Source organism: Cynara cardunculus (genome assembly GCF_001531365.2).
Source record: "Cynara cardunculus var. scolymus isolate 2C chromosome LG 4, CcrdV1, whole genome shotgun sequence".
NCBI classification, from domain to species: domain Eukaryota; kingdom Viridiplantae; phylum Streptophyta; class Magnoliopsida; order Asterales; family Asteraceae; genus Cynara; species Cynara cardunculus.
Genome location: NC_037531.1, coordinates 12,077,122 through 12,089,905, shown reverse-complemented (window position 1 = coordinate 12,089,905; position 12,784 = coordinate 12,077,122). Strand labels below are relative to the sequence as shown.

Below are 12,784 nucleotides of genomic sequence, written 5' to 3'. Positions count from 1 at the left end.
CTCCAGGTATTGGACCTCCACCACCGCCGCCACCACCAGGTGGTCATGCACCTGGACCTCCTCCACCTCCAGGTATTGGACCTCCACCACCGCCGCCACCACCAGGTGGTCATGCACCTGGACCTCCTCCACCTCCAGGTATTGGACCTCCACCACCGCCACCACTAGGTGGTCATGCACCTGGACCTCCAGGTATTGGCCCCCCTCCACCTAGGGGGCGTGGATTATCACGTCCTGGAGGAGCTGCAACTAAAAGATCTAACTTAAAGCCACTGCATTGGAGCAAGGTGTCCAAGGCATTGCAAGGAAGCTTGTGGGAAGAATTTCAAAGATTTGGAGAGCTCCAAAGGTATTTATCTTTTTGCAACATGACTTTGGTTTTCATATCTCTAGAATTGTCCTTGTATTCTATGATTGAGTATTATGTATAAACCATTTGGTTAGCTTTCCATATCATAAGTCCACACTTTTCTAGTAAGAGGCATATACAAGTAGTTATGCTTATTCCAATTCTTTAAAGAATTGATGCAAACACTTTGCAGATGCATATTTCACTTATGCTATCTGACCTGTCCTCGTGACATTATATTTGTTGATGAGTAATGTTTTGCTATTCAGTGCATCAGAGTTTGATGTTTCAGAACTTGAGAAGCTTTTCCCTGCCATAGTCCCAAATAAAGGAGGTTCTAAAGGGGGGAAGGAGAAGTCTGCTGGTTCGAAAACTGATAAAGTAAACCTGGTAATGCAGTGTAAATTATATACCTTGTCCTTGAAATTATTAACTTGTTAGATGGATGATATTATTGTAATAATTATGTTTTCCTGCCCTAATATTGTGTGACTAATCTGCAATAATAAATAAAAAACAAACAAATGAGGCAGCTAATGTTGCTTTCTACTATTTAGGCTTGATTTGCAAAGTAATTATGTTTAACTGATTATTGCACTTTGAATTTCTGGAACCAAACAGAGTTGAGCCTAAAACGCTTTTCATATATTTTCCTGTTGATTATAAAACACAAAGCAAGGCTATTTATACAAAAGAAGGAGAATCCTTTCAACTAAAGAAAGGATAGAGAAAATCTCTAAAAATAGAAAGCTGGAAATCAGGGATAACACCCTTAATTGACAGGATCCCTGAGATCTTTGATGCAATTATTGACAGCTCCAGAAAATCTTCACTCCCCCACAAGTTGGGTATGGACGTCGATCATATCCAACTTGTCTATCATTTTTTCGAACTTGCCCATGGGTAAAGCTTTAGTAAGGACATCTGCTACTTGAAGTTCAGATGGCACGAAGGAGATCTCAAGGGCTCTTGTTTCTATCTTCTCTCTGATGAAGTGTCGATCTATCTCCACATGTTTCATTCTATTGTGATGCACCAGGTTTTTTGCAATTTCTATGGCTGCCTTGTTGCCGCGTAGGAGCTTTATTGAGAAGCCTTAGTTCCTTGACCATCCTTTTAATCCAAATACCTTCGCAAATCCCATGGACATGGCCTTGAATTCAGCCTCAACGCTGCTCCTGGAAACCACTTGTTGTTTCTTACTTCTCTAGGTTACCAAATTTCCCCAAACAAAGGTAAAATAACCTGTTGTGGATCTTCCATCGTTGTTGAACCTCCCCAGTCAGCATCAGGGAAGGTTTGAAGGTCTCTCCTATTTGTTTTTTTGAAGAAGACCCCGTATCCTTATTTTTCTTGAGATAGTGGAGGATCTGGAACACTGCATCCATGTTTTGCTTAGTTGGAGTATTCATGAACCTGCTGACCATTCCGACTGCATATCCAATATTTGGTCTTGTATGGGCGAGATATATTAATTTTCCAACCAGTTGTTGATATCTCCCTTTATCCACTAGCTCTGCATCTTCTTTTGGTTGAGGTGACCTGCTGACGGGTTCCATTGCAATACTTGTTGGCTTGCATCCCAAAAGTCCGGTTTCAGAGAGAAGATCACGAGTATATTTTCTCTGTGATACAACAATTCCTTTCTTTGATCTGGCGATCTCCATTCCTTGGAAGTATTTTAACTGTCCCAGATCTTTGACTTCGAACTCTCTTCCAAGAACTGTTTTTAGACGGGCGATCTCTTGAAGAAAATTCTCCGGTGATGATGATGTCGTCCACATACACGATCATCACAACAATTCGACCGTCCGAGGAGTGTTTGGTAAACACTGTGTGGTCATTTTGCCTTTGACTGGAACCATGTCTCTTTAGTACCTAAGTGAGCTTGTCAAACCAAGCACATGGGGATTGCTTTAGACCATATAATGATTTTAACAGTTTGCACACCTTCCCTTGATTTTCGCCAGATTCCAGTTCTGGGGGCACATCCATATAGACTTCTTTCTTTAGTTTTCCATTTAAGAAAGCATTATTGATATCCAACTGTTGTAGAGGCCGGTCCAGGTTAGCGGCTATAGACAATAGCACACGTATGGAGTAAAGCTTGGTGACCGGTGCAAAGATCTCGGAGTAGTCAATTCCGTATGATTGAGTGAAACCCTTGGCCACCAACCTGGCCTTATATCTGCTAATGCTTCCATCGACATTGTATTTTACAGAGAAAACCCATTTACACCCAACCGTCTTCTTTCCTTTTGGTAGTTCCATATATTCCCATGTGCCATTGGTTTTCAGGGCTTTGACCTCCTCGTTTACTGCATCATTCCATTCCTTTTGATAAACAGCTTCTTGTATGTTCCTGGGAATTTTTATCTTATCCAAGTTGGTACTGAAAGCTCTATACTTGGGTGATAATTTCTCATATGACACGAAGTTGCCTATTGGGTGCATCGTACAACTCCGTTTTCCTTTCTTGAGAGCTATTGGAATTTCCAGGTCATCAGAATTTTCAGTATTATACAAGAAGGAAGGATTACTACCTGTATGATCACTTGCGGGTTGTGACACTGGAGAAGTAATTTGACAGTGCATCGGCTCAACAGTAGGTTTCTGTGACCTCCTTGCATACACAATGTAATCTTTTGGAATTGTGTTTTCTGTATCAATAGGCTGAATTTTTTCTACCGAGGGCAGGTTTGAGACCGGTGAATTTGAGGCTGGTGAGGACTGACTTGAGACAGGTGAGAGGACAAGTGAGGGCTGATTTATGACAGGTGAGGGCTGATTTATGACAGGTGAGAGCTGATTTATGACAGAGTATGCTCGAAACCTGTATTCTTCCATACTCTCCCCTGGAATATCGGTTTTGGCATAGAATGGTTGTTCTTCGAAGAAGGTAAAATCCATGGTGTTGTATACTCTGTTTGTGGATGGAGAGTAGCATTTGTACCCTTTTTGGTTAGGAGAATACCCAAGAAATATACATTTAAATGCTCGCGGATCAAGTTTGCTTTGGTTTAGCTGTGTATTATGGACAAAGGCTATACACCTAAACACTTCTAGAGGAATATGAGGCATGAGTTTGAGATGAGGATAGGTGGATAAGAGCGTTTCATGTGGTGTTTGGAAAGTGAGGATTCGAGAGGGCAAGCTATTGATCAAATATGTGGACGTCATAACAGCCTCTCCCCAATAGTGCTTAGAACATGGTTGGCCAATAGGAGAGAGCGGGTAACCTCTAAGAGGTGCCGATTTTTTCTTTCAGCCACGCCATTTTGTTGGGGTGTGTTCTCGCAGGAGCTGATGTGGACAATCCCTTCTTGGGAAAGGTATGTTCCAAGTTTGGACTGAAAATATTCTTTAGCATTATCGATTTTTAGAATTTGGATTTTTGAGGAAAATTAGGTTTGAAACATTTTGTGGAACTTTTGGAAGATAGTCCCAACTTCAGATTTTTCCTTCATTAAAAATAACCAAGTTACGCGGGTGTGGTCATCGATAAATGTGATGAACCAAGGCGATAGGGAAAGGCACCGGTAGATCGACTTTCAAAGTCCGGCTGAATGGGAATGATTTATGGGGAAGAAGCCCCGGCTGCCATGCCAGCTCGATCTAAGGTGGGAAGGGATCGAGACCTTTCTCGCGAAGATGGTCTTCTATAGTTTCAAAATCTCGACTTTATAACAAAACTACTTTCTTTCTTCCATGCCGCCGTCGAAGGCCCGGCTTAAGACATTGACTTGGGTCTTGCAGCTGCCAACCTTCAAAGTAGGAGTTCAGGATCATGACACGGTTATATTTATTATTCGAGAAGGTCCTCAAACATCACTGTGAATAACGTGAAATGGATGAGAGGCTTTATAAGGAACTGGCGGGTAGGAATGTCGAACATGTTTCGAGATTTGACATGTTTCGCATTTAAGAGAACTAGAATCCATTATTAATTCAGGGAATAATTTCTTTAAGTACAAAAAATTGGGATGACCTAGTCTATGGTGCCATAACATAGCATCACTTTTTACGCTAGAAACCGTAAACAAGGCTGGCTTGAGTTTGGAGGGGTTGGCGAACACATTGGTATTAAGGAGATACAAACCTGCCTGAACTTTAGCATTACCAATCTTCTTCTCCGAGTTCAAAACCTGAAAGTCACATATATCAGGGAGAAAATTAGCACGACAATTCAAGTCTCGGGTGAGTTTTCTAACAGATAGAAGGTTGTACTCCAGATTTGGAACATAAGGCACAAATTTTAACACGATTTCCTTTGATATAACAACTGTACCGATACATGTGACTTGTGAATTGGACCCATCTGCTACTTGAACGGTGGCACCACATGATTCTGGCTGAAAAGTGGAGAAGATGTTTCGGTTACCAGTCATATGATTTGATGCTTCAGAATCCACAATCCATAGTTTGTTTTGCTCCATATGAGTGGTCAACGCATTCTTTTGTGCCACGATTGCAATCTTTGTTCGATTAAAGGATTGAGTTCCCCATAGTGTGTCATGGAGAACTTTTTGGAGGGCTGCTACTGTTCTCTGCTGAATGGTTCATACTTTGAGAAGTTGCCATATTTGCACGACCATTGTTTTCTGAGAGGTTTGATTTCTGATCCATTGGTTTCCCATGAATTTTCCAACATACTTCTTTTGTGACACCTGTCCATTTGCAGTTTCCCATGATTTCCGATCCTTTGGCTGTCCTAACCTTTTCTGGGAATTACCTTGTTGAAATATCCCACTAGGTGATGGGTATCGAGCAACTAGGGAAGCCCCTTCTCCAACTGGGTAGGTAGTAGTGCTTCCAAGCATTACCTTTCTTTTGCTTTCCTCACGTCGAACCTCAGAGAGCACTTCACGAACGTTGGGCAATGGCTTAGTGCTGATAATTCTTCCTCAAACTTCATCTAGTTCTTGATTTAGACCGAGAAGGAACTTGTAGATCCTGTCAGTTTCGAGGATCTGCCTACATCGCTTTGCATCAGTGGGACAACTCAACATATTTTCATTGAGAGTATCAAGTTGTTGCCAGAAACGAGTTAGGGCTGTGTAATAACTCGTAACTGTGGGGTCTTCTTGCCGGAGATCATGGAGTAACCCCTTGATTTCAAAGATAACAGAGGTATTATCTTTATTAGGAAAGGTGTCCCTTGCTGCTTCCCAGATTTCAGTGGCGGTTCTGTAGTAGATGAATTGCTCTCCGATTTCAGCCGTCATGGAACTGAGAAGCCACAACATTACGAGGTTGTTCTTGGTTTTCCATTGTTTGTAAGTGGGGTCTCCTTCGGGTGACACTAGGGGTGTTCGCGGTCCGGTTTGGGCGGTTTAACCCCACAAAACACAAACCACACCATAATGGTGGTTTATAAAATTTTCAAACCGAGCGGTTTGACATCAAGTCCCCAGACAGGTCAAACCAGACCATGAAAAGACGGTCTGGTCTGACTGGTTTAGGCGGTTTGTGCCTTTAATGGACTTTAAATATTAAACTTAAAAAACATATATAATTTAATTTTAACGAAACAAAATATCTAAACAAATAATTGAAATAATTAAGCAGCTCTTGAGTACAAAGTCGAAGCAATCCAAAGTACAAACAAATAAATATATAACATATTGGAAAACAAACAAATTAACAAAGTTACAACTCTACTGTGAATATCGAGTAACAAAATCCATGACTTCACAACCTTCAATGGTTCAATTCTTGAGTCTTGAGTTATTGACCAAACAAAATAGAAGCCAAATCTAAGTTGGTTGAATCACTTGGTTGATGTCTTGAKGATGTGCGCCGAAAKCAAACCATGGATTAGAARGATCAATAGACTGATGGAGTTCTTGAGAGATTTCAAAATTTGGAGACCGTCAATATCAAATGTGTCGATATGTTCAATGGTTTAATGGTTTTAGTGTTCGATTTTGATTATGTTAGATATTAGACTTAGGGATATATTTAGGTCATAGCCAATAAGTTAAAAAAGTTGGGTTTGCTAATATTAAAATAGATAAATAAATAAATATATATATATATACATATTTGGCGGTTGGTTTGGTCCAAACCGCCCAAAAAATGTTCCAAACCGCAGACCGGACCGGACCGCCCGGTTTTGCTATTTTCCAAACCAGACCGAACCGCCAGACCGCTCAAACCGCTAAAAACGGTCCGGTTTGACTTGGTTCTGCCGGTTTGAGCGGTCCAACGGTTTTTTCGAACACCCCTAGGTGACACGCTTTTCCCCGAGAGATAGTCTTCTTCTCCCTTGCCGCCAATGAAGATCTGGATGGAATGTGACCACAAGCTGAAATTTTGGCTGTTTAGCTTGTGACCAGTGATGGGAAAGATATTTGGAGCAACCATTTGTTGAACCTGTGGAGGAGGGTTGTTGGATTTGTTTTGGTCGGTGGTGGAGCTGGTGGACTCACTAACCAAGTTGGTATCTACCGAAGTTAAAGGAAAGGTGATGATCAGAAACCACGCTCTGATACCATCTAGAAACCAAACAGAGTTGAGCCTAAAAGACTTTCCATATATTTTCCTGTTGATTATAAAACACAAAGCAAGGCTATTTATACAAAAGAAGGAGAATCCTTTCAACTAAAGAAAGGATAAGGAGAATCCTTTCAATTAAAGAAAGGATAGAGAAAATCTCTAAAAACAGAGTGCTGGAAATCATGGATAACACCCTTAATTGACAGGATACCCGAGATCGTTGATGCAATTATTCAGAAAATCTTCAGAATTTGATTGTTGATCTTTTGAAAGCAAAACTTCATAATATGTTGTCTCTAACAAGCAAACATGCATGTTAAGCACAACATCATCCATAATCCTTCGTAGTTAATCAAGTTAATGTTACATTTGCTATGTTGACCAGTCATAAAAGATGGTTAGCATCCATTATACATGGTGCAAATAGGCAATTTCACTAGTAATTTGGATGAGAAGGCAAGGGGAAAGGGAGATTTGAACTCATTACTTCCACGTGTTGTCACCTAGGCAATGAGGCCAAATGTGATCAAGTTCACTAGTAATATAACCTAAAAGTAATGTATTTGTAAGTTCATGGCATGCCATGAATACTATATTTTGGATAAGATGCTTCCTTTTTTTGTTTCAAGTCCTTGTCTACTTGCAGAATGCTGTGCGATATTTATTGTTTTAGCTATTCTGCATGTAAGTATCATCCTGTCAAAAAATTGTGAAAGCTTGGTTATGTTTGAATAGTCTTTCATCTCCATCTTTTGAGTGCCGATAAAGCAAAGGTTCATAGATGTAGAAACTATTGTCTGTAAAAGGTTTGTATATAGATCAATTGGTTGATATTATTAACTTGGCGTAGCTTGGGCTACTTAGAAACCAAACTCAAGGCTTTTTATGATTGTTGTAGGAAAAAGTTCCCCAGTTAGCAATACAAGGTGAAAGTCAACTTTATGCTTTTTGTGCAGTCAATTTGGCTGGCTGATATGTAATGTTTTAATGAGCTGAGTAAGTCTTACATGACTCTAATCACACTTCTTGGAAAAAGGGGATGGAACCCTGGAAAACTTTATTCAAGACTCTGACCAACCTGCCACTCCTATAGGAAGAGTCTTATTGTTTTTTTATTTAATCCATATTCCCTTGTTTTTTACCTTCTCTATTTATATCTTTCAAGTCTTCTCTACATCTCGATCCTCCTCTTGTGTAGAATTAGAGGTACATGCCAACTAAGAAACTGTGATAACCTGAAATCCCAAACAATACTTGAGTTGTCCTTCATCTTCATCTCTCTCTACTATGTAGCCAGATTAACATCAAAATATCCAATGACTTGAATATGGACACAAGTGAAAAGTACACGATAAATGATCTACACATAACATATGCAACAAAGATCTCAAGGCTAATAGTAATAAGGGGTATTAGGAAAAGTAGATGATAAAGTAAGCGATGTGGAATACTACATTGCCTCATTGTAATGTGAATAACCTACAATAAATGTCCATTCTTTTGCTCAAGAGCCCCATTTTGTTGAGGGTATTTGCACAAGAAGATTCATTTAATATTCCACACATCCATGAAGCATGTAAAATCCCATAGAAAGTATTCTTCACATTGTGACTAAAAGGGTTAAGTGGTTAATCGAAACTGATTTTTAGCGTAGGCATATAAATTAACAAAGACAAAATATTTCAAAACAAGTTCTACAAAGACAAACCAACGTGACTTTGGAAAATCATCAATGTGAGTTACAAATTATCTAAGGCTTCAAATTGTTTCAATCAGGGAAGCGTTGGAAAAAAGGAGATTCTTAAGAAAGGAATTTGTATCAATCATCTTCCTGCTGTTTAGGAAGGGATTTGTTATGTTTAGAAATTAAACTCCAGACAAAAAGGATATAGTTACAAAGTATAGCGGAAAACTCCATTGTTATGGCATGGCTTGTCAATTCAATAAACCCAAATATTGGCAAAACCTATCTATACTATAACACCACCAAGATCTAGAAAGTTGTTCAAGAGATGTATTCTGATCTTGAAAACACCTCATAGTGTTTTAAGATTCGATCATGTCTTCATAATACCAGCCAAGGAGGAAGGTTCGTAATGGAGTACTACAATGTACTATCTGAATTATCACAGGAGATGGATGTCTTTTACAACATAAACTGGTCGTGTTCTCAATACAGTACTCATATGCCCAGATGCTCGAAAAGGACAAAAATCTTTGATTTCCTTCACGGTCTCAACAAGGAACTAGGTGAGGTTAGGGGCAGAATTCTGGGTACCAAACCCCTCTTAGAGAAGTGTTTGCAAGAGTCTGACAAGAAGAAAGCCGGGAAAAGGTGATGCTGCAGACCCCAAAAATGCTACTCGTAATATCTTGATGATATGATCATCACTGGGGATGATATTGGTAAAATTGAGAATTTGAAGAGACAATTTCATTCCATGTTTAAGGTTAAGGACCTTGGAAAGCTACAATATTTCCTTGGAATCAAGATTGCTCGAAGCAAACAAGGGATGTTTATCTCTCAACGAAAATATGTCCTAGACCTTCTAAGAGAAACAGGAAAATTGGGGTGTAAACCAGCAAGTACTCCCTTGGAACAGAACTGGCTGTCAAATTCAGTAACGATGATCCTCCGGTTGATCGAGAGCGTACCTATCTCTCATGCATCAAGATAGTGCATATAGTGTGAGTTGTGAGACTGTATATGCACTCGCCCACTAAGAACCACCTTGAAGCTATTCAAAAAATCCGCAAACATTTTAAAGGTACACTTGGAAAGGGATTACTATTCAAGAAAACCGACAGGAGGGATGTTGAAGGGTTTGTTGATGCAGATTGTGGAGGCTCAGGTGATGCTAATTCAACACAAGTTACTGCATTAAAGGGGGAAACGTAGTTACCCGGAGGAGTAAGAAACAAATTGTACTGGCTAGAAGTAGTGCTGAAGCTGAGTACAGGGCCATAGCTCAAGGAATATGTAAGTTGATCTAGATTCAATGGTTACTAGAAGAGCTCAACTTGGATATAAGTGGGCCAGTCAATCTAAATAGTGATAGCGAATCTGCAATTGCTATAGTTCGTAACCCATTCAACACGACAAAATGAAGCACGTCCGGATAGATAGACACTTCATCAAGATTGAGGTCGAATACGGTACTATCAGTCTCAACTTCGTGCCAACAAAACAGCAGGAAGCAAAGATGTTCATTAAAGCCTTGATGAAATCAGACTTTAAACACGTGTCCAAGTTGGGAATGTGGGATATACATTCGCCAACTTGATGGGGGATTGTTGGAAAGGAAATTCTTAAGAAAGGAATTTGTCTCAATCATCTTCCTGCTGCTTAGGAAGGGATTTGTTATGTTGGGAAAGTTAATATTTATCCGGCAGGTTAATTGCTCTAAATTCGGTGGTTTCCTTGTTACCTTTGTATTATAAATCTTGTACATCCCTGTGAAGTAAATGTGAGTTCTCAAGAATTTCAATTCTCTATCTCAGGAAGGACCCAAAATATCTAATGCTTCAAACTGTTTCAACTGAGAAAGGACCCAAACTGTCTAATGTTTCAGATTGTTTCAACTGAAAAAGGACCCAACTGAGTGACTTCTCTGCAGCCCTGTACGGTCATCTGCATATGATCAGGCTTGTCAAAATAATAACACTTGGTGTCAGATAATTTGGTCCTGTACCATTACCGGGTCCCTACAAATTTCTCCTCTCCCAAAACCACAACACAGCCTATTCCAAATATTGCAAGAGCAGCGGATTCCTTTGTAACGACTAAGACTGTGGAAGCACTGCCTTTGGCAAGGGGTATGTAGACTGAATACTACTTATCTCTTTGGGTCTAAAAGCATAGTCCAGGCTAAGCCATGAACAGATTAAAATTCCCAAATAAGTATCCGAACATGTAACTAACAGATTGAATTCTGCTGTGTTTCTTATTCATTCTTGACAGAGAAGCATACAATATAAATACACAAGGCAAAGGGAAAGAGAAGGAAACTATTCTATGAATCCCTGATTTTATGGGATTGCCTACAATCACTAATATTATGGGATTATAATCGGCTCCCATTACTCCTACATTAAATACATAATCATTTACATTTTTACATTTTCCCACACTCCCCCTCAAGCTGTTGAGTGGGAGTTTCCCATTCCCAGCTCGTGTAGGGAGTCTATTTATAAGATAAACTTGAATTATTCCCTGTTTTTGAAAATAGGAGGTGAGAGTTTGATTGAAAAGTCTCGAGCATTATCGGATCTTATTTTTGAACTTCTACTCCAAATTGATTTTTTACCATCGAAATGAAATTAGGGAGAATAGTGCTAACATCAGACTTATGTTTTAATAAGAACACCCAAGTAACCCGTGTACAGTCATCAATGAAGGTCACGAACCATCTTGCACCCGACACATTGGAAATATTAGATGGACCCCAAATATCATTGTGAATAAGATAAAAAGGAGAGTTGCTTCTTTTATCACTGATAGGAAAAGGGATACGCTTGTGTTTAGCAAACTCACATACCTCATAATGAAGGCTTTCAACATCGATTGTTTTAAAAAAATAAGGAAAAATAACTTTAATAATCCTATATGAGGGATGACCTGAACGACAATGATGAAGTATGATTTTTTCTTTATTGGAAAGAACATATTCTGATACAAGAGAGTGAGATAATCTGGTACTTTTTGGCATCTCAAGGCAATATAGATCATCCTTTTCCTTAGCAAGTCCAATCGTCTTCCCCGAATCCTTTTCCTGAAGCAAACAATATTCGTCACAAAATACCATTTGACAAGGTAAATCTCGTGCTAGTTTCTTTATGGAAATCAGATTAGTGGACAATTTTGGGACGTGAAGAACATTTTTTTTAAAGAATGGATGAGCTGAGTTGGATATCTCCTATACCGGCCTACGGTGGTTTGATTTCCATCAGCAGTGCCAATTTTCTTGTTACTTGGACAAGGTGAGTATGTGGAGAAGTGTTTGGAAGAGTGAGTCATATGGTCAGTTGCTCCCAAATCAATGATCCAGGAGTATTTTAGGGTTGAACCTGAGACATTAAATCCAAATGAAAAAAAAAGGATGCTTACCTGAATAGGTTAAAAAACAAGTACCTAGGAATGAGTATCCACCACCGGAAGGTTTTTCCAGAGTGCTGAAAAATGACATGAGCTTTTCCACTTCCTCTTGATTAAGGTTTGCTGGATCTTGTTTGACTTCTTCTGGGGTTGGGTCGATTGCGACATGAGCTTGTCCTTTTTCTCTAGCCGTTACACTTTTTTGCCCCCACTCTTGGCTTGGAGGTTTGCCATGTAACTTCTAACATTTCTCCTCGGTGTGACGTGCCTTTTTGCAATAAGTGCACCATAATCCATCTCGATTTTGAGTCCTACGTTGATCACCTTTCCCAAATCCAGATTCGTAGTTGGTTCTATTTTCCCACATTATCTTGACATTTTCAGCCATCATTGCCGAGTCATTCATTGGAGGGGTCTCAAGCATTAAGGTTCTCCTGCTCGCCTCACTTCTAACAATAACCACCACTTCATTAAAGCAAGGTACTTCAAATTTTCCAAGGATTTGAATCCTCACTTGATCAAAGTCAGAGTTTAAACCTACAAGAACGTCATAAACTTTGTCTTGTTCAATGAAGTCCTTGAGTATCGCCGCATCTTCAGAGCAATTGGTCTTGATTACCCTATAATGATCGAGTTCTTGCCACAATGATTTTAATTGATTGGCATACTCGGTTACTGTTTTGTTTCCTTGTTTTGCTGCCATAGTCTTGACTTTCACTTCATAAACCTGAGTTGCATCTTTTGCTTTAGAGTACGTTTGCTGAATTGCATCCCAGATCCCTTTGGAAGTAGCCATGAACATCATAGTGTCACTTATTTCAGGAATCATAGAACTCCATAAC

At 39.6% G+C, this 12,784-nt stretch overlaps 1 protein-coding gene across 1 annotated transcript in view; it reads left to right on the top strand.

The window, feature by feature from the left end:
- The window catches only part of LOC112510873 (formin-like protein 20), a 35,432-nt gene that overhangs the window by 3,809 nt on the left and 18,839 nt on the right, over positions 1 to 12,784 (top strand). The window contains exons 5-6 of the mRNA XM_025116223.1: positions 10 to 349; positions 619 to 739. Coding sequence (XP_024971991.1) covers positions 10 to 349; positions 619 to 739 — 461 coding nt within the window. The remainder of the gene's footprint in view (positions 1 to 9; positions 350 to 618; positions 740 to 12,784) is intronic.